The 20,409-nt window shown below is 38.3% G+C and overlaps 1 protein-coding gene across 3 annotated transcripts in view; it reads left to right on the forward strand.

The window, feature by feature from the left end:
- PAICS (phosphoribosylaminoimidazole carboxylase and phosphoribosylaminoimidazolesuccinocarboxamide synthase) overlaps positions 1-14,199 on the forward strand; it is a gene marked incomplete at its 5' end in the record, with an annotated part of 50,594 nt that extends 36,395 nt beyond the window's left edge. For all 3 annotated transcript variants that reach the window (XM_079703286.1, XM_079703287.1, XM_079703288.1), the window contains 6 exons: positions 4,592-4,771; positions 4,868-4,981; positions 5,832-5,915; positions 6,858-7,038; positions 8,545-8,703; positions 13,913-14,199. In XM_079703286.1, the coding sequence (XP_079559412.1) occupies positions 4,592-4,771; positions 4,868-4,981; positions 5,832-5,915; positions 6,858-7,038; positions 8,545-8,703; positions 13,913-14,079 (885 nt within the window). In that variant the 3' untranslated portion in view covers positions 14,080-14,199. The remainder of the gene's footprint in view (positions 1-4,591; positions 4,772-4,867; positions 4,982-5,831; positions 5,916-6,857; positions 7,039-8,544; positions 8,704-13,912) is intronic.
- Positions 14,200-20,409: the final 6,210 nt, after the last annotated feature.

Below are 20,409 nucleotides of genomic sequence, written 5' to 3' on the forward strand. Positions count from 1 at the left end.
ATCAGATCAGAAATAAATGAAAAGAAATGGAGGAAATGATAGCAAAAATCAATAAAACTAAAAGCTGGTTCTTTGAGAAGATAAACAAAATTGATAAACCTTCAGCCAGACTCATCAAAAAAAAAAGGGGGGAGAAGACTCAAATCAACAAAACTAGAAATGAAAAAGGAGGACTAACAACTGACACTGCAGAAGTACAAAGGATCATGAGAGATTACTATAAGCAACTATATGCCAATAAAATGGACAATCTGGAAGAAATGGAGAAATACTTAGAAAAACACAACCTTCCAAGACTGAACCAGAAAGAAATAGAAAATATAAACAGACCAATAACAGACACTGAAATTGAGACTGTTATTAAAAATCTTCCAACAAACAAAAGCCCAGGACCAGATGTCTTCACAGGTGAATACCATCAAACATTTAGAGAAGAGCTACACCTATCCTTCTCAGACTCTTCCTAAATATAGCAAAGGGAGGAACACTCCCAAACTCATTCTACAAGGCTACCATCACCTTGATACCAAAACCAGACAAAGATGTCACAAAAAAAGAAAACTACGAGCCAGTATCACTGATGAACATAGATGCAAAAATCCTCAACAAAGTACTAGCAAACAAAATCCAACAGAATATTAAAAGGATCATACACCATGATCAAGTGAAGTTTATCCCAGGAATGCAAGGGTTCTTCAATATATGCAAACCAATCAATGTGATACACCATATTAACAAATTGACGTATGAAAACTATGTGATGATCTCAATAGATGGAGAAAAAGTTTTTGACAAAATTCAACACCCATTTATGATAAAAACCCTGCAGAAAGTAGGCATAGAGGGAACTTTCCTCAACATAATAAAGGCCATATATGAAAAACCCACAACAAACATCGTTCTCAATGGTGAAAAACTGAAGCCCTTTCCACTAAGATCAGGAACAAGACAAAGTTGCCCACTTTCACCACTGTTATTCAACATAATTTTGGAAGTTTTAGCCACAGCAATCAGAGAAGAAAAAGAAATAAAAGGAATCCAAATCAGAAAAGAAGAAGTAAAACTGTCACTGTTTACAGATGACATGATAGTATACATAGAGAATCCTAAAGATGTCACCAGAAAACTACTAGAGCTAATCAATGAATTTGGTAATGTTGCAGGATACAAAATTAATGCTCAGAAATCTCTTGCATTCGTATACACTGATGATGAAAAATCTGAAAGAGAAATTAAGGAAACACTCGCATTTACCATTGCAACAAAAAGAATAAAATACCTAGGAATAAACCTACCTCAGGACACAAAAGACCTGTATAGGACTTCCCTGGTGGTGCAGCGGTTGAGAGTCCACCTGCCGATGCAGGGGACACGGGTTCGTGCCCCGGTCCAGGAGGATCCCACATGCCACGGAGCGGCTGGGCCCGTGAGCCATGGCCACTGAGCCTGCATGTCCGGAGCCTGTGCTCTGCGATGGGAGAGGCCACAACAGTGAGAGGCCCAAGTACCGCAAAAAAAAAAAAAAAAAAAAAAAAGACCTGTATACAGAAAACTATAAGACACTGTTGAAAGAAATTAAAGATGATACAAGCAGATGGAGAGATATACCATGTTCTTGGATTGGAAGAATCAACATTGTGAAAATGACTCTAGTACCCAAAGCAATCTACAGATTCAATGCAATCCCTATCAAACTACCACTGGCATTTTTCACAGAACTAGAAAAAAAATTTCACAATTTGTATGGAAACACAAAAGACTCTGAATAGCCAAAGCAATCTTGAGAAAGAAAAATGGAGCTGGAGGAATCAGGCTCCCTGGCTTTAGACTATACTACAAAGGCACAGTAATAAGACAGTATGGTACTGGCACGAAAACAGAAATATAGATCAATGGAACAGGATAGAAAGTCCAGAGATAAACCCATGCATGTATGGTCACCTTATCTTTGATAAAGGAAGCAGGAATATACAGTGGAGAAAGGACAGCCTCTTCAATAAGTGGTGCTGGGCAAACTGGACAGGTATATGAAAAAGTATGAGATTAGATCACTCTCTAACACCATACACAAAAATAAGCTCAAAATGGATTAAAGACCTAAATGTAAGGCCAGAAACTATCAAACTCTTAGAGGAAAACATAGGCAGAACACTCTATGACATAAATCACAGCAAGATCCTTTTTTACCCACCTCCTAGAGTAATGGAAATAAAAACAAAAATAAACAGATAGGACCTAATGAAACTTAAAAGCTTTTGCACAGCCAAGGAAACCATATACAAGATGAAAAGACAACCCTCAGAATGGGAGAAAATATTTGGAAACGAAGCAACTGACAAGGGATTAATCTCCAAAATATACAAGCAGCCCATGCAGCTCAATATCAAAAAAACAAACAACCCAATCCAAAAATGGGCAGAAGACCTAAATAGACATTTCTCCAAAGAAGATATACAGATTGCCAATAAACACGTGAAAGGATGTTCATCATCACTAATCATTAGAGAAATGCAAATCAAAACTACAATGAGGTATCACCTCACACCAGTCAGAATGGCCATCATTAAAAAATCTAGAAACAATAAATGCTGGTGAGGGTGTGGAGAAAAGGGAATCCTCTTGCAGTGTTGGTGGGAATGTAAATTGATACAGCCACTATGGAGAACAGTATGGAGGTTCCTTAAAAAACTAAAAATAGAACTACCATATGACCCAGCAATCCCACTACTGGGCATATACCCTGAGGAAACCATAATTCAAAAAGGGACATGTGTGACAATATTCACTGTAGCGCTATTTACAATATCCAGGAAATGGAAGCAATCTAGGTGTGCAGCAACAGATGAATGGATAAAGAAGATGTGGCACATATATACAGTGGAATATTACTCAGCCATAAAAAGAAACAAAATTGAGTTAGTTGTAGCGAGTTGGTTGGACCTAGAGTCTGTCATACAGAGTCAAGTAAGTCAGAAAGAGAAGAACAAATACTGTATGCTTACACATATGTGGAATCTTTTAAAAAAAAAAAAAAGTTCTGAAGAACCTAGGGGCAGGACAGGAAAAAAGACACAGAGGTAGAGATTGGACTTGAGGACACGGGGACGGGGAAGGGTAAGTTGGGTCGAAGTGAGAGAGTGGCATTGACATATATACACTACTGAATGTAAAATAGATAGCTAGTGGGAAGCTGCCTCATAGTATAGGGAGATCAGCTTGGTGCTTTGTGACCACCTAGAGGGGTGGGATAGGGAGGTGGGAGGGAGACGCAAGAGGGAAGGGATATGGGGATATATGTATACATATAGCTGGTTCACTTTGTTATACAGCAGAAATTAACACAACAGTGTAAAGCAATTACACTCCAATAAAGATGTTAAAAAATAAGTAAATAAAAAGTACGATTAGCAGTTATTAGGAAGAAAAGTAACAATGTAGTAAATTTTTAAATCTATTATTGAAAAGTTTGAAGTAAAGGCTAATAAGGGGGCCTTTTTATATTTTTTTTTTGGCCACACTATGTGGCTTGTAGGATCTCAGTTCCCCGACCAGGGATTTGGACCCAGGCCACAGTAGTGAAAGCCTGGAATCCTAACCAATATGCACCAAGGAACTCCCAAGGGATCTTTTTATATTCTAATACAGAAAAACTGTTACTCTCAATGTTTCTTATAAGCAGAAACATAAAATAAAGGATGTAGGAATCAACAGTCATGAATTTTTATTGGTTTTCTTTATTGAAACTGCTTTTTTCTTTTCATCTTTGTTTACGCTGTTAAGTATATTTCTTCTATTTCAGAAGCGATGTTATTGTTGCTTTTTATTTTATTTGTTTATTTGTTTGTTTGTTTGTTTATTTATTGGCTGTGCTGTGCAACTTGTGGGATCTTAGTTCTCCAACCAGGGGTTGAACCCAGGCCTTCGGCAGAAAAGCACGGAGTCCTAACCACTGGACCACCAGGGAATTCCCTGCTGTTGCACTTTTATTCAGTGAACTGCACAGCTTAAAGCATTGTTTTATAATTATACAAATCAAGAATCCATAAAAGAAAAATTTCATGTTCAGTTGGGACACTACTTAGAATAAAATGAAAGTATTTTTTTTTTCACACATCTCTTTACTTTGCACGAAGTCTCTTGAATTATCAAGTAATGTCCCTGAGGACTTATAGTCTTGTATGAATTCTTATCAAAAATAAGGTCAGGGGATTATGAAAGTTGCATTCTGGAAAGATTTTGGTGGACTAAAATGTGTTTTGGCCTTCTTACCTTGTCTGTTGCCTCTGATTAAGGAAAGATAAAAATCAGAAACTTGTATTTAAATTATTTATATATGGAAAGCAAATTCTTTACAAATACTTTATGACATAGAATAAGTTACCCCAAAATTTTGAATTTTAAAGTAGCTATTGAAAATAGAAGAGTTTAAAATGATTGCTGTGAATTAAAGGGTATTTTAAACAAACATTAAATCTTTAGAGAAAATGAATATTTCTGAGGAATTTATCGTGCTCAAGGGAAAAAGGACTTTAGTTTATCTGAAAAGTTCAAAATTTTTGTATTTAATTGTACTTCTATACTTTTTTCTCAGGATGATGCTAATAATGATCCACAGTGGTCTGAGGAACAGCTAATTGCTGCAAATTTTTGCTTTGCTGGACTTGTTATAGGCCAAACTGAAGTGGATATCATGAGTCATGCTACACAGGCTATTTTTGAAATACTGGAGAAATCCTGGTTGCCCCAGAACTGTACACTGGTTGATATGAAGGTACAAATGAAATGGAGTTTTGAAAGTAAAGGTTATAACCGAGAAATGTCTTTAGTAGTAATTTTGAAAAACTCTTTGGTGATGTGCTATTTCTAGATTGAATTTGGTGTTGATGTAACCACCAAAGAAATTGTTCTTGCTGATGTTATTGATAATGATTCCTGGAGACTCTGGCCATCAGGAGATCGAAGCCAACAAAAAGACAAACAGGTAGGTAATGCTTCAGGTTTTCTTTAATCTTTTGCGAGATCAGGCTGGGATAGAGGAGAAAGGGAAGATGGGAGGAAAAGAAAAGTCAGTTATTGTTACTTATGATATGAACCTGAGTTGTTGATTGCTATTTATTTTTAAAGATAAATATCTCTTGTTTCATATATCATGGAAAAAAGATAGGAGTGATACTTTACATTTATGAAGCAGATTTCTCATTTATTATTTTAATAGACTCATGCAGAGGAAGTATTATCCTTGTTTGGCTAATTGAAAACTAAGGCTCTAAGATAGATATCTTCACAGTTACAAGAGTAAGTGGCAGATCTGGATCTCGGGTCTTGCAGATCTTATCAGGCTCCATATCTGCTCTTTCCTATGAAAAACAAAATTAGGGCAAGACCCTCTCTATACTTAATACATAAGAATTGTCAGGGCAGCTAATTGTAGTTGCTGGTGTAGTAACTCAAATGAAAATATAAGTATACATCACTATCTGAACTTTCTCTAGTCTAATTCAGGAATTGAATTTGTTGACTCAGATATATCCTTTGCTATGCAAACTCTTCATAATCTGTACCCAAAACTCAGAAACCAAATAATTTCAGATAGGAAGAATATTACTAATGGAATACTTTACCCAGTCTTCTTTTCTATCAGAAAACTCTGGCCCTTTGAATTGACTTAGGTCTGGGAATTGGGTGAGAGGTGGTGAGTCTCTATAATGGTGGCTCACATCAGTCATCTCTGCTTACTAGATCTAGTTGCTGGGTGTTTTTTGGAGGAGGGAGTAGGGGGAGTTCATGCACATCTAGTAGTTGTATTCTAAACTTTCTATCTTATTTTCTAGTCGTATCGTGACCTCAAGGAAGTAACTCCTGAAGGGCTGCAGATGGTAAAGAAAAATTTTGAGTGGGTTGCAGAAAGAGTAGAGGTAAACCTTTTGTAATAAATCAGTATTGATTTTATGTTTTTTTTTTATTGTATGTTTTTCTCCAAGAAAATCTTGCTTCAAAAAGAAAAAGAAAAAAATGAGAGGGTGCAGTGCTTTTCTTTTTTCCAGTGACTTTAAAGAAAGGAGCACCTTTAAAAAATGTACCAGCTGAACTATCCTCACTGGCTTACTGGAACTCCCTGCTATGAAACTGGCCAGTCCTCATCTCCCAAATCCTGTTGGGGAAATCTGGAATCCTTTCCTCCCTGCCCCCTATAGGAGAAGCCTTACATTTCCTACCCACCTCTCCACTGCTACTCAGAGTTCCACTAGCAAGAGTTTAGAATTGGAACTCCATGTGACATTAAAATGTCACTCTAAAATTTATGGTATTATTATTAGTATAATTCCATGGAAATTGAATGGGTTTTATGGTTATCCAAGGGTAGTAACTACTTTTTAGAACATCATTTCCATAGGAACATGCATTTTGAATTCCAAGCAACTAACTTAAAAAGATTTATAATATGACTTCTATTATGGCTGATTATACCTTAAAACCCCCATTGAACAGAATGTACTAAAAATCTTCAATGACATATTTTATATTGTAGCTTCCTGAATATTAAAAGGTTTGAGTATTTATCCTTGCTTTTTATTACAATAGTAAACAATTTATCTGATTAAAAATCTTACTCATTAGGTCTTAGTTATGAAGACCACTTTCCTTTGTATAGAGAGGTTATTTTGAAAAATAAATCCTCTATCATTTTGTTCTGCTTGTCTGTCTTAAATTTGGTCTATTAAAGGAAATATTGTGGCAGGTTGTAATTTTACTATAAACTATAGCTCTGTAAACTGACTATTCTTACAGTACTCATTCCTATATTTATTCATTTTTGTCTTTGCCTTCTTTTGCGTATTCATGTTTTTCTTTTCCAGTTGCTTCTGAAACCAGAAAGTCAGTGCAGGGTTGTAGTACTGATGGGCTCAACCTCTGATCTTAGTCACTGTGAAAAAATTAAGAAGGCTTGTGGAAATTTTGGCGTTCCCTGTGAACTTAGGGTAACATCTGCCCATAAAGGACCAGATGAAACTCTGAGGATTAAAGCTGAGTATGAAGGTAAATGTAGAATAACTAGAGCGTTTCAGGAAGTTCTCCTGATTTTGCCCCAAATTTTATGTTTAGACTAATAATGCTGAAAAATAGTTTCACCACATTCCAAGGGAAAAAATGTGATATTCTAGGCTTTCATGATGTTTATCTCCAAAAGTTTTAAGGTGCTCTAGGAGCTTATAAAAGAATGGACCAGGGAGAAAGAACTGAAAATGCAAGCATGGGAGGAAAATGAAGACTAGCGTTAGTCTTTACCTAATCCCCTCAAGCATCATTTCTAATATGCTCCAACAGAAGATAGGCCCCATGTCAATTACAGAAGGAGGGCCTAGGGTTGAAGCAGCAGATCCTCTCAAGTATCTTTAAGGAGGCATTTCCTGGGAGGCATTCAAACATGAAATTAAGGAATAATTTCAGAATTTAGTATATAAAAGAAATGTCTTGATGGGATAGCATCTAAAATATGGAGCCCTGTAGATTGGAATGTTTCTCAACTGGAAAAAATATTGGTTGAGTATTCCTTCTGAAGGTAGTTGCTATAGGAGCATAGTTACTGAATTTTGGAGGGTTTTCTTTTTTAGGGGGTGGGTGGGAATGTCTCAGACCTCTTTGATAAGCTAATAAAAGCCAGATCTCTTTCTCCAGAAAAATGCAAATGTAAAATTTTGGATTCTAAGTTAGGAATCACTGTTGTAGGAAACAAAGGAATAACTTATGAATTTATGAAAGAATAAAATATTTATGAGGTATGTTTAAAAATATATTGAAGGGTCTTAAATATTTGGGTACTATATTATTGAATTCAGTTCCTCAACTCTTATTTCAAGAAGTGTCACTAAACGCATATATGTGGAACCTAGAAAAATGGTACAGATGAACCGGTTTGCAGGGCAGAAATTGAGACACAGATGTAGAGAACAAACGTATGGCCACCAAGGGGGGAAAGCCGCGGGGGGTGGGGGTGGTGGTGTGATGAATTGGGCAATTGGGATTGACATGTATACACTGATGGGTATAAAATTGATGACTAATAAGGACATGCTGTATAAAAAAATAAATAAGATAAAATTGAAAAATTAAAAAAAAAAAGTGTCACTAAACCTCTAGTCTCTATTAATTGTGTCTCCCATACCCTGTTGGTTGAAAGACACCAGGACAGATGCCGCTTCAGGTGGTGTCATCCTTTGCTTCAGCGAGCCAAAGCAGCAATAGTGGAAGGGGCCTTTGGACCATTCCCTCACTCACACCCTGGTGTTATACCTCCTTTATACTACAGATCTCAAAGATGGCCAAACTTCTTCTTGCTACTTCATTACTTGATATACAGTAAGTGGCAGAGTGAACCTTATATTTTGAATATATATTTAATAATAGTGTCAGTATAGTGCTTTTTCTGGAGACTACTGTTAAAGAACTCAAGGAGTTACTACACATGGGCCCTTTTTTTTTTTTTAAACCTATCTTTAAATCTCTTGAGTGCTTAGCCTAATTTTAAACTTGTAATTTGCCTAGGGGATGGCATTCCTACTGTATTTGTGGCAGTGGCAGGCAGAAGCAATGGTTTAGGACCAGTGATGTCTGGTAACACAGCATATCCAGTTATCAGCTGTCCTCCCCTCACTCCAGACTGGGGAGCTCAGGATGTGTGGTCTTCTCTTCGATTACCCAGTGGTAAGATAATTGAATTTTTAAAAAAACGTTTACTAAAAAGTTTCAAATATGCACTGTAGTAGAGAGAATAACATAATGAAATCTCACATACCCGTTACCCAGCTTCAGAAATTAACATCTTGTTGCATCTATAGCCCTCTCCTGCTGGATTATTTAAAGCAGATCTGAGAGATTATGGCATTTTATACTTCAATATTTATGTATGTCTTTCTAAATGATAAAGACTCTAGTTTTACAATCATAATTATGATACCATATTCACACCTAAGAAAAATTAATGGTAATTTCTTAAAATCTAATTTCCAATTAGTGTTCATTTTTCCAGTTGTCTCATTTGTTTTTACAGTTTGTTTATTCAAATTAAGATCCAACATAGCCCTTATATTGCATTTAGTTGATATATCTCTTAAGTCTCTTCTAATCTTCCTTTTTTTTTTTCCTCTTTCATTTCTCCTATAGAATTTTCTGCATTCTGGACTTAGCTGATTACATTCCTGGGTGTTTAACATGCTCTTCCATCCCCTATTTTCTGTAAAGTGGTGGTAAAATCTGTAATTAGATCAAGTTCAGATTTGGTTTTGGTTTTTGTTTTTTTCCCCACCCAAGAATACATCATTCATGGTATTTTGTTGTTTGTTTTGTTTTGTTTTTTGTAAATGTGATTGTTACTTCTGTAGAGGAAATAAAATATTTAAAAATTAGGGATTAGAATAATTAAAACCAAGGAAGTTTCATCAGTTGGCTGGCTGAGCAGGATCTCATAAAATAACAGTATTGTTGTGTGCTCATCATGGTCCAAGATAATGATCTGATCTATAAGGCCTAAGTGTCAATACTGTTTCAGTAAGAGTTGATTTGCTTATCACTTAATAAACCTCATATTTTTCTCACAGTCGTGTAAGTGTAAATCCGCTCTTGATATGTGTTAAGTAAGGGTGCCCTCTGACATGTTCCCATATGGACTGGCTTCTCTCTAGGCCTGCTGCACTGCTCGTCTTAGGATCTCTCTCTACAGCATCCTGGACATTCATTTTGCCTTTCTCTAATCTCAGATCTCCTGTTTCCTAGGTCCCATATCTTTACCTTCTTGGTTTACTTTTTGTTGGAGAGCATTCTAGTGAACTTCCTGAGGAAAGGGTACAGAAGATAAACTTTTTGAGACCTTGTATACCTAAAACGTTTTTATTGCAGCTCAGTCTGATTTGATAATTTAGGAATAGAATTCAAGGTTGAAAACTATTTTCTGTCAGAATTTTTTCTTTTTTAAATTTATTTATTTTATTTATTTTTGGCTGCATTGGGTCTTTGTTGCTGCTTGCGGGCTTTCTCTAGTTGCAGTGAGCAGGGACTACTCTTTGTTGCAGTGTGCGGGCTTCTCATTGCAGTGGCTTCTCTTGTTGCAGAGCTCAGGCTCTAGGCGTGCGGGCTTCAGTAGTTGTGGTGGGCAGGCTCAGTAGTTGTGGCTCGCAGGCTTTAGAGCGCACGCTCAGTAGTTGTGGTGCATGAGCTTAGTTGCTCCGTGGCATGTGGGATCTTCCCGGACCAGGGCTCAAACCTGTGTTCCCTGCATTGGCAGGTGGATTCTTAACCACTGCGCTACCAGGGAAGCCCTGTCAGAATTTTGAGGTCATTACTCTGCTGTCTTCTAGCTTCCAGAGTTATTGAGAACTCCAGGGCCCTTCCACCATTTTGGTTCTAGGTCATTTATGAATTTTGTTTCTTTCTGGAAACTTCTTGGATCTTTTATCAATCCATTATTCTTAAATTTCACGAAGATGCGTCTTGGTGAGTGTTTTCATCCTGAGCTTGTAGTGGGCTCTTTTAATCTGGAACTTTGATTCTTTAGTCCTGGGAAATTTTCTTGAATTACTTAATAATTTCCTTCCGCCTCCGTTTTCTTTCCTCTTTCATTTTTGGAGTTACTTTTCACTGCCTTGATTTCTATTTTATTTTCTTATTCTTTCTTTTTTTTAATATTTATTTTATTTTTGGCTGTGCTGGGTCTTAGTTGTGGCATGCGGACTTCATAGTTGCGGCACGTAGGATCTTCATTGTGACATGTGGACTCTTAGTTGCAGCATGCATGTGGGATCTAGTTCCCCGACCGGGAATCAAACCCGGGGTCCCTGCATTGGGAGCATGGAGTCTTACCCACTGCACCACCAGGGAAGTCCCTGTTTTCTTATTCTTGTTGCCATACTTTCTGGAAGATCTCTTCAACTTTACATTTCAACCCATCTTTTACATTTCAACCCATCTGTTGAGCTTTTCATTTTGAACGTGGTATTTTGAATTTCTTACAGCTCTTTTTTGTTCTCTGGTCTCCCCCTACCACCTCCCCAAACATCCTTTTCTTGTTTAATCTTTGCAATAACCTCCTTTATCTCTCTGAGATTATTATTGTTCCTTTCATATTAGTTCCTTTCCATAGCTGTTTGCTAATAAGCCTTGGCTGTTTTCTCTTGTTTAAGAATGGCACTGGGGCTTCCCTGGTGGCGCAGTGGTTGAGAGTCCGCCTGCCGAGGCAGGGGACACGGGTTCGTGCCCCGGTCCGGGAAGATCCCGCATGCCGCGGAGCGGCTGGGCCCGTGAGCCATGGCCGCTGAGCCTGCGCGTCCGGAGCCCGTGCTCCGCAACGGGAGAGGCCACAACAGTGAGAGGCCCGCGTACCGCAAAAAAAAAAAAAAAAAAAAAAAAAGAATGGCACTGTAAAAACCAATTGAAGGGAGTTCCCTGGTGGTCCAGTGGCTAAGACTTCACACTCCCAATGCAGGGGGCACAGGTTCCATCCCTGGTCAGGGAACTAGATCCCACATGCATGCTGCAACTAAAAGATCCCACATCCTGCAATGAAGATCCCGCACACGGCAACGAAGATCCTGTGTGCCGTAACTAAGACCTGGTACAGCCAAATAAATAAATATAAAATTTTTTTTTTTAAAGTGTCATAAAAAACCAATTGGAAGCTCTGCAAGTGGGTAGGGCTTGTCAAAAGTGGCCTCCACTGTGAGTGATCTTGTAGGGTCATTCTTTGAATTAACCCCTCACATCAGTGTCTTTGATCTTTTCTCATGTGTTGGCCAGAATTACCCAGAGAACCTTTTCAGTCTCAGTCTCCTGCCTGAGTTTGTTAACGTGTGCAAACTTAATCCCATGTTTTCACTGTGGCATTCCTTGCTTCACCTGTGCCCAGTTGGCACAGAAGTCTGGACTAAAGTCTGTTTTGCCTCCAGAAGAATTTAAAACTGCCACGGTGCAGAAGGGGCCATTGTTCAGGTACATAGAGTGGGGAGGAGGATCTGATGGCCTTACTTCTTCTTGACTTTCACTCAGTCTTCTTCTTTTTAGCCCCATTTTTAACCTGATTCCTCCCCTAAAAGGTATCTGGTGTCACCAATTCCTCAACCTTTGAGTGGGTTCTGTAATGTCAGGTTGCTTCTCATCTTTCCCTGCTTCTAGTTAGGATTAAATTTTCTTGGTCTGCTAAGTTAGTTACTACTCCATTTGCCAAAATGTTATTGCTGTTATCTCTTTGTTTGTGTATGTTTATTTTCTTTATTCCCTTTACTGTTGTTTTTATAGGTTTCAGAGACACATACATCTTGTGACTAATCTATCTTTAGCTAGACTGATCTGATTATATCAACTTCCCAAGTTAAAAATCTATAACTATAGATGAAACTATACCCAAATGTATGCCAGAGGAATAGTATAGATATTATTATCCATGGAGCTTAGAAAAGGGAATTTTGAGCAAATATGTGGCAGTTTTTACCTAGTAATATCCAAGGAGAGACAGAACCTAGAATATTTTTAGATTCTGATCATTAGAATTGGGGAGAATCTTTTGAGGAATGTTTTCACAGTGGCCTGTGTAAGATACTAAAAACTCCATTCCTCTCACTCTTATGGCATGCTCACCAGGTAACTTAATTTTTTGCTAATTAGGTTTTCTTGACATCAGAAAGTGAGTCATGGGCAGTAGGCACAGGTATTTCAGTTGCTAGAGTGGAATGCTCTACATAGTTTACTACTACTACTACTAATGGTTGACATTCATTGAGTATTTACTATGTGTCAGGCACTGCTCCAAGCACTTTATTTTATTAACTCACTGAATCCTCACATAAGGTAGCTACTAGTTATCATTCCCATGTTACAGATAAGGACACTAAAATTAATTTGGCTGATGTTGGTTATGTAGTAAGTAGCAGAGCTGTGTAAATTGATTTATTAATACAAATTAAATCTTGTGATTTATACTTTAGCCTGTTCTTATTGGGGAAAATGAGAGTCAAAGAGCCTGATGAATTCCAAGAGTATTTAGGGAAATCGGAGCTTTTGGATCTATAATCTATATTTAGTCCTTGACTCTAATGACACAGACATAATAGTACCACCTCAAGAAACTGCCTGAGCAAACCTGTGGCCCCCGAGGAAGTTACTTTCTTAGTCTACTGTCTTTTAGATCTTATTACTATTGAATTTATTTATAATATTTCTTAAAATTATTTTATGGATTTGACTTTTCCACTGCTTAAAAATGTTAGAATAATTCAAGTGAAAAAACAAAAGGAGGGCTTCCCTGGTGGCACAGTGGTTGAGAGTCTGCCTACCGATGCAGGGGACACGGGTTCATGTCCCGGTCTGGGAAGATCCCACATGCCACGGAGCGGCTGGGCCCGTGAGCCATGGCCGTTGGGCCTGCGCGTCCAGAGCCTGTGCTCCGCAACGGGAGAGGCCACAACAGTGAGAGGCCCGCGTACCGCAAGAAAAAAAAAAAAAGGAATAACTAGAAAATTACCAAAACAATTAACATACCTCAGGTTTGTCTAAGAACAGATGATTCTACCTCATTCCTTGTTTTATTTCTATTTCATTTCACCAGGGATTTAAAGGGATAATGTATGTGAAAAGAACTTTGAAAAAAAGTAAATTTCTTTGCAAGTGGATTCAGTGAGAAGAGTGATAGTTGTATATAAAATATCTGTTCCTGGCTGATAAATATTACTTATCATCTTATAATCACTTTATCTCTCTAAAGAGTAAAGATGGAAACTCCTTCCACAGATCTTACTTCAGACAAGGATAATATTGTAGCTGTATTGTCTGTGGCTAGCAGGGCTTCTGAGAGTATAAAATAGTTGGGTAAGTGGTATTTTCATTATTAATTTACAGCTCAATTTTCTGTCTTTTCTTTTATGAATAGGTCTTGGCTGTTCAACCATACTTTCTCCAGAAGGATCAGCTCAGTTTGCTGCTCAGATATTTGGATTAAACAACCATTTGATTTGGGCCAAACTGCGAGCAAGTGTATTGAACACCTGGATTTCCTTGAAGCAGGCTGACAAGAAAATCAGAGAGGGCAATTTATAAGAAAGAACATCATTGCATTTTTTAGGGGAAAAACTATAAATTTCTACTTTAGCTGCAGAAAAAAAAAAGCAAGATGAAAAGATTTTAAATCAATCAGAAAACAAAATTCATAAGTGAATAAATGCCTCTCTAGATTCATGAATTAGTAGAATAAATGTCCATATTTATTAGTATTTCTTTATAAGTAGTGAAATTACTGTACATTTAAAATTAATCTCTTACCCACATATGGTCAGTTAGGTAGGCAGTATAATTAAATATATTTCTTAAATGATAATAATGTCCTATTATAGAGCTGTAAAGTTACTAATTTCTACATCTCAGTCCGTAAGTTTTAGAAACTTAAAATGGCTGTATCTTAGGGTGGTTAAGAGCAATGTAGTCCTCTTTCACATTATGATCTTTACAAAACTCTAGGGCATGGTTTTTTATTTGCAGTCAGTATGTCAGAAAATGATGTTGTATTTATCTCTAGCTATAGCTAGAGATGATGTTTGGGTTTGATATTGCCTTTTTTAAGAAAAGCTGAGATTGACGCTGGGGTAAGAAAGACATGAAACAAGATGAAGGGGCACTGTGGAAACCATGGAGAGACTTCTGAGAACTTCTCTGTTAAGGGTCAGGGCAATTTCCCATGGAAAAGAAGTAGAGTCACCTTTGCCATTGCAAATGAGTTAATAAATCTTACTTGGCTCTGTAGGTCATAAAATTCTTTTAATTCTGATAACACATATTTTAGCCAGACTAACAATCCCCAACCTACCCTCATTTTCGAAAATTGGAATCTCCCAGTTAATACCCATAACTAGTTTCTTTCTAGTATTAAGTCTAGGTAGTATACCCAGCAAAATGCACTTCTAAAGGAGCAGTTGTTACTGAGAGGTATGATAGTTCATCATGAGTCTATAAACCATATTTGGAAATATCAGTGTTACATTATGCAGCCTTGAGGATTTTATAGATCATTAAACTTTAATCTAGGTGTCTATGAACCCCTTAAGCTTACATGTAAAATTTTATGTATATGTTCACCTCTATGAGAAGGGGGCAATCAATTTTTACCAAAAAGATGTGTCCCCCCCAAAATGTTAAGAATCTCTACTACAGATGAAATCTTGATAAAACTTTTGCCACTGGCCTACCCGGTCTATGCTTTTTCACTTCCCTCTCAACTGTTAACAAGCTGGCATCTCATCACTGATCTCTGTGGCATATGATTGACCTTACTTCCTTTCTTGGGCTATACACCAAGTTGTTCCAACCTCAATCTTAATCATTCCTCATATTTTACTCTTTCTCTTAAGTATTGATGTTTCCTACTATTGAGTCCATTGTTTACAAATAATGGTAGGATAATTTTAATTCTTTATAGTGAATGTCTGTAGACTTGTATTTTCAGCTGTCCATTTCTGTCTGAATGCTCTAAACTTAACTCATCTTCCACCAAGCCTATATCTGGCTGCACTCACTGTCCCAAATCAGAAGCTTAATTTTATCCTTGATGTTTTTCTCTGACCTTTCATTTCTAACTCATCACCAAGTCTTGAATTTACCGTTTACCCATCCACTGTACATAAACCTCAAGCAAGGGTCAAATTCTGTATTAGCCTGATAATAGGTCTTCTTTTTTTTTTTTTTTTTTTTTTTGCGGTACGCGGGCCTCTCACTGTTGTGGCCTCTCCCGTTGCGGAGCACAGGCTCCGGACGCACAGGCTCAGCAGCCATGGCTCACGGGCCCAGCCACTCCACGGCATGTGGGATCTTCCCGGACCGGGGCACGAACCCGTGTCCCCTGCCTCGGCAGGCGGACTCTCAACCACTGCGCCACCAGGGAAGCCCTAGGTCTTCATTCTTAACCCAACCTTTTTGAGGTTGATTGTCCAAGGACTTAAAACAAAAACTCTTAAATAAATTTCTTTTGCAACATAGACTCCTTTGAAAATATGAATGCTGTTGACCCTCTCCCTAGAAAATTGCACAGTATGTTTACTAACAGGTTCCATTTGTTCCTGGGTTCCTTGAAGCCTATCCATAGTCTGTAGGTTAAGAATTGCTGTTGTAACCCATCAAGGGAACTTGCTTTCCTCTTTTTCAGACTGTTGCATATCTGTACCTTTAGTTCTTAGAATGTTCTCATTTGTCATTAAAATCTACTTGTTAGTTACTAGAGCTTCATCTTTGCTTTCTCCATGAAACCTTCCCTGATAAACCTTCCAGCTACAGTGGCTACAAGTACTTTCTCTGTTGGATTGTAAGCTCCCAAAGAGGAGAAAATGTAATTCTACAGTTTATTTCCCTTACATTGTATTATGCTCTGATGTGCTAATGCCTAGCTGTCTGTTACAAATGGGGGAATTATAAAAATCATGTACTGCTTTGTTTTCTAAAGTTAGATCACAAGAACAATTAAAAAGATTTGATTTTAACATCTTTGAACTTGGGCTTTGAACTTAGTCTCTGAATAGTCACTGGCTGCTATTTCAACTCTTCTATCCCTACCCAGCAAAAGCTCCACCTGTTTCTGTGCAGTACATAAAAATTTCAAACACTGATTGAGACTCGTAGATAGGACTGACCTTTATCAATGGTCATTATTAGTTTCTTAATAGAGTACATATACCCTCAGTAGTATAGTTCATCAGTGCTAGAGTAAATACTTGTTTGAAAGTATTTTAACTGTTATAAAAAGTAATTTACACAAACCTACCTGGTTTGCCATCTTTGGGTGTTTATACTTTCTGTGGGCTTATAGTTAAATAGAGGAAGAAAAATTGTGTCCGAATAACGCTGTACTTAAACATTATGTCTTAAAGCCACACTTAGAATTGCTTTAATGCCTTCTGAAATTTAAACAAAGCAGCCAAATAAAAGGCAAGGATAAGCTCTTGTGTGAAGCTTTATTCATTCATCCATGTGTGAAATACATGTTTTGCCTTATTTTATTCTAGGCCTAGGAAAGCAACACTGAACAGAGACAAGGCCCTCGCCCTCACAAAATTTACATTTTATTGGGGATAACAAACCATAAAAGATAAATCAGATAGATTCAGGGAAGTATAAGTGCACATGAAGAACAGCCAAGGTGAGAGGACAGTGATGGGGTAAAAGGGAAGTTTTTAAGGAGACCAGGGCAATGATGTAAAAGAGGAAGCCATGCAAAGATATGGGGAAATAGTTTCCCAGACGAAAAACAGAAAGTAAAACAGCTTTGCCTTTTTGAGGACCTGTAAACATGCTAATATTGCTGGAGCTCTGCGAGCAATGGTAAGAGTGGAAGGAGATGTTGATGTAAGCAAAGGCTAGATAACTTAGGGCCTACAGACCACACTGAAGTGTGTCAGGAAAAACCATTGGTAAGTTTGAGCAGGGGCTGACATGATGTATTCAACAGGTTTTAAAGTATTCTCTGGCTGTTGTGTGGATTAGAGGAGAAACAAGGAGATGAGTTAAGAAGCTACTGTAGTCCAGTTGAGAGAAGATGTGACCTTCAACAAGTTAATTAAATTTTTTGTGCCTTTATTTCCTCGTGTGTAAAGTGGGACTAATACTACCTACCTCAAGGTGATTATGAGAATTAAATGAGTCAATATATGTAAAGTATATCCTAGCACATGAATGCATTATGTAAAAATCTATTTGGCTGACTGTATAGAATGAGTGGAGTTGATTCCATAAAAATTACCTTGAATTTGATATTCCCTTCAGCTGATTTAATTTCTAAAAAGAGGGAAAAAGGGCAGAGAGTCAGCATAATGTGACTTAAGTAAAACATGCCATGCCATAGAACATCCACAATTTCTCCCTGCCATCTTCAGCCCAGCAGTCCTTGGAAAGCCAGTGGAAACGCTTACTTTTAATGGTGCCTTTTTTTTTTTTTTTTTTTTTTTTTTTTTGTGGTACGTGGGCCTCTCTCTGTTGTGGCCTCTCCCGTTTTGAAGCACAGGCTCCAGACGTGCAGGCTCAGCGGCCATAGCTCACGGGCCCAGCCGCTCTGCAGCATGTGGGATCTTCCCGGACCGGGGCACGAACCCGTGTCCCCTGCATCGGCAGGCGGACTCTCAACCACTGTGCCACCAGGGAAGCCTTAATGGTGCCTTTTGCATTTAACTTCTCACAACCTCAAACACTTGGGGTGGGGTTGTTAACCCAGCACTGTGGTACAGTGAAAATAGCAGTAGAATGGGAATGAAAAGATTTCCTTGGGCACATTTCTCTTTGAGCTTCAGTAACTCCTTGCACTCTGTCCTCAATCCCTCTTGCCTTTCCTTACTTTTCTTCGTAGAATTTATTACCACCAAACATGGTATATATTTGTTTATTGCCTCTCTCTCCCAACTAGAAAATACATTCCATGGGTACACTAGGTTGTCTTTTTGTTGTTAATTGTATCCCAAGCGACTAGTATTGATATAATGCCTGACATTGGCATTTAGAAGGCACTCAATAAATATTTGTGGAATGAATATATGTGCAAATTCCCATAGGTATGGCAACATGGACCCATACATAACTAAATATTAGAGGAGTATAACATGCAAGGGGAGTAGACAGTAACAAAAGATCATAAAGGACCTTACATGTTAGGCTTTGTAGTTTGGACTTTATCCTGAGGATAGAAGAGTGACATCAGGTATATGCTTTAAAACATCACTCTGGGGCTTCCCTGGTGGAGCACTGGTTAAGAATCTGCCTGCCAATGCAGGAGACCCAGGTTCGATCTCTGGTCCAGGAAAATCCCACGTGCCGTGGAGCAACTAAGCCCGTGAGCCACGACTGCTGAGCTGGCGTGCTGCAACTACTGGAGCCCATGCGCCTAGAGCCTGTGCTCCGCAACAAGAAAAGTCACCGCAATGAGAAGCCCACGCACCGCAACAAAGAGCAGCCCCCGCTCGCTGCAACTAGAGAAAGCCCGTGCGCAGCAACAAAGACCCAACGCAGCGTAAAATAAATTATTTTTTTATCACTCTGGTTTGGAAGACTCCTGTTTCAAAAGGGACAAATTAAATCCATACAATTATATATTGTTTGCCACAAAACCCCATTAAAAATGACAGAAGAAACAAACACAGGAATCCACAGCAGAGGAATTCTGAGGAAATTTCTAGAAGCTACAAAGTATATGAGATCAGACTGATATAGAAATCAAAACTGAATCCTACATAAAGTCAATGTTCTGAAAAGAGAAATGCACTACTAAGGCAGTGGTTCTTAGCTTTTGGAGGGGAGTTGGTATAAACACCTTTGGAGAATCCAATGGAAGCTACAAAATCTTTCCTCAGAAAAATTCTAATAAAATTTTGCGTATACCAAATGTCTTCCAGAACTCCCTTAAGCCCTCTGAAACCCAGGCATAATTAGCTTGAAATACATGACAGTTCCACAGCTAGTAGAAGTCCACAGCCCTTCTCATGATTTTTACTAATTCACAGAGATTATATCCTCCTGAGCTCACTGGGTCATTAGTGCTGTTTTTGCATTGTACATATTAACCAGACATGAAATGTGCCAGGCACCATAGGATATAGCCATGAGCTGAACATAGTTTCTGCTCACAAGGAACTCACATATTAAGGGAGAAATAAGCAAAAACTCATTCAGTTAAAAAGTTGAGTACCAACTATATGCCAGGGAGTGTGCTAGATCCTAGGGATGCTGCAGTGAGCAAGGCAAATATAGTCCTTGGCCTCATGGAAATTACAGTCCATCTGGAGAGAGACAGGCCTTAAACGATGAGCAGTGCTCAGAAGTAGAGAGCTCCATAAGAGAGTGTAATGGGGAACCTGTCAGTCTGCAAAGTCAAAGAGGTAACTTTTAACCTGGAACCAGAAGGATACAGAAATACTGAAGGATGAAAAGGTATTAGCTAGTTTGCTGAGAAAGAGAGGAGGGGGGAAGAGGCAGGAACTGGTAGGATCGTGACCAGAAATGAGCCTGCAGAGTAGGCGTTCAATAAAATGTCCTGTCGTTCTCATCAAGAATACTCAGTAGGTACTCGGTTTGGACAAGCACATCTTGATATTTAAGGTCTTACAAAAACTCTAAATCCCCTATATCTGTGTGTTACTTGAGTGCTTACTATGACAGGGTGGAGGAAGTATCGTTTTTCTCTATAACAATTATATATTATCCCTATTTTACAGCCGGGAAAACTGGGACTCTGATAACACGTTCACAAGTCAGACATTTAGAGCGTCACATAAGCCAGGAACTGAACCTGGGTATTCTCACACCAAAACACATCACCCTTCCAGCCTTATTGCCAACTGCTCCTGAAATGCAGCCCAAAGGGTAGCCAGGGGGTTTTCACCAAACGTGCTTTGCACTTGGAGA

The sequence above is a fragment of the Hyperoodon ampullatus genome (assembly GCF_949752795.1).
Source record: "Hyperoodon ampullatus genome assembly, chromosome: 1".
NCBI classification, from domain to species: domain Eukaryota; kingdom Metazoa; phylum Chordata; class Mammalia; order Artiodactyla; family Ziphiidae; genus Hyperoodon; species Hyperoodon ampullatus.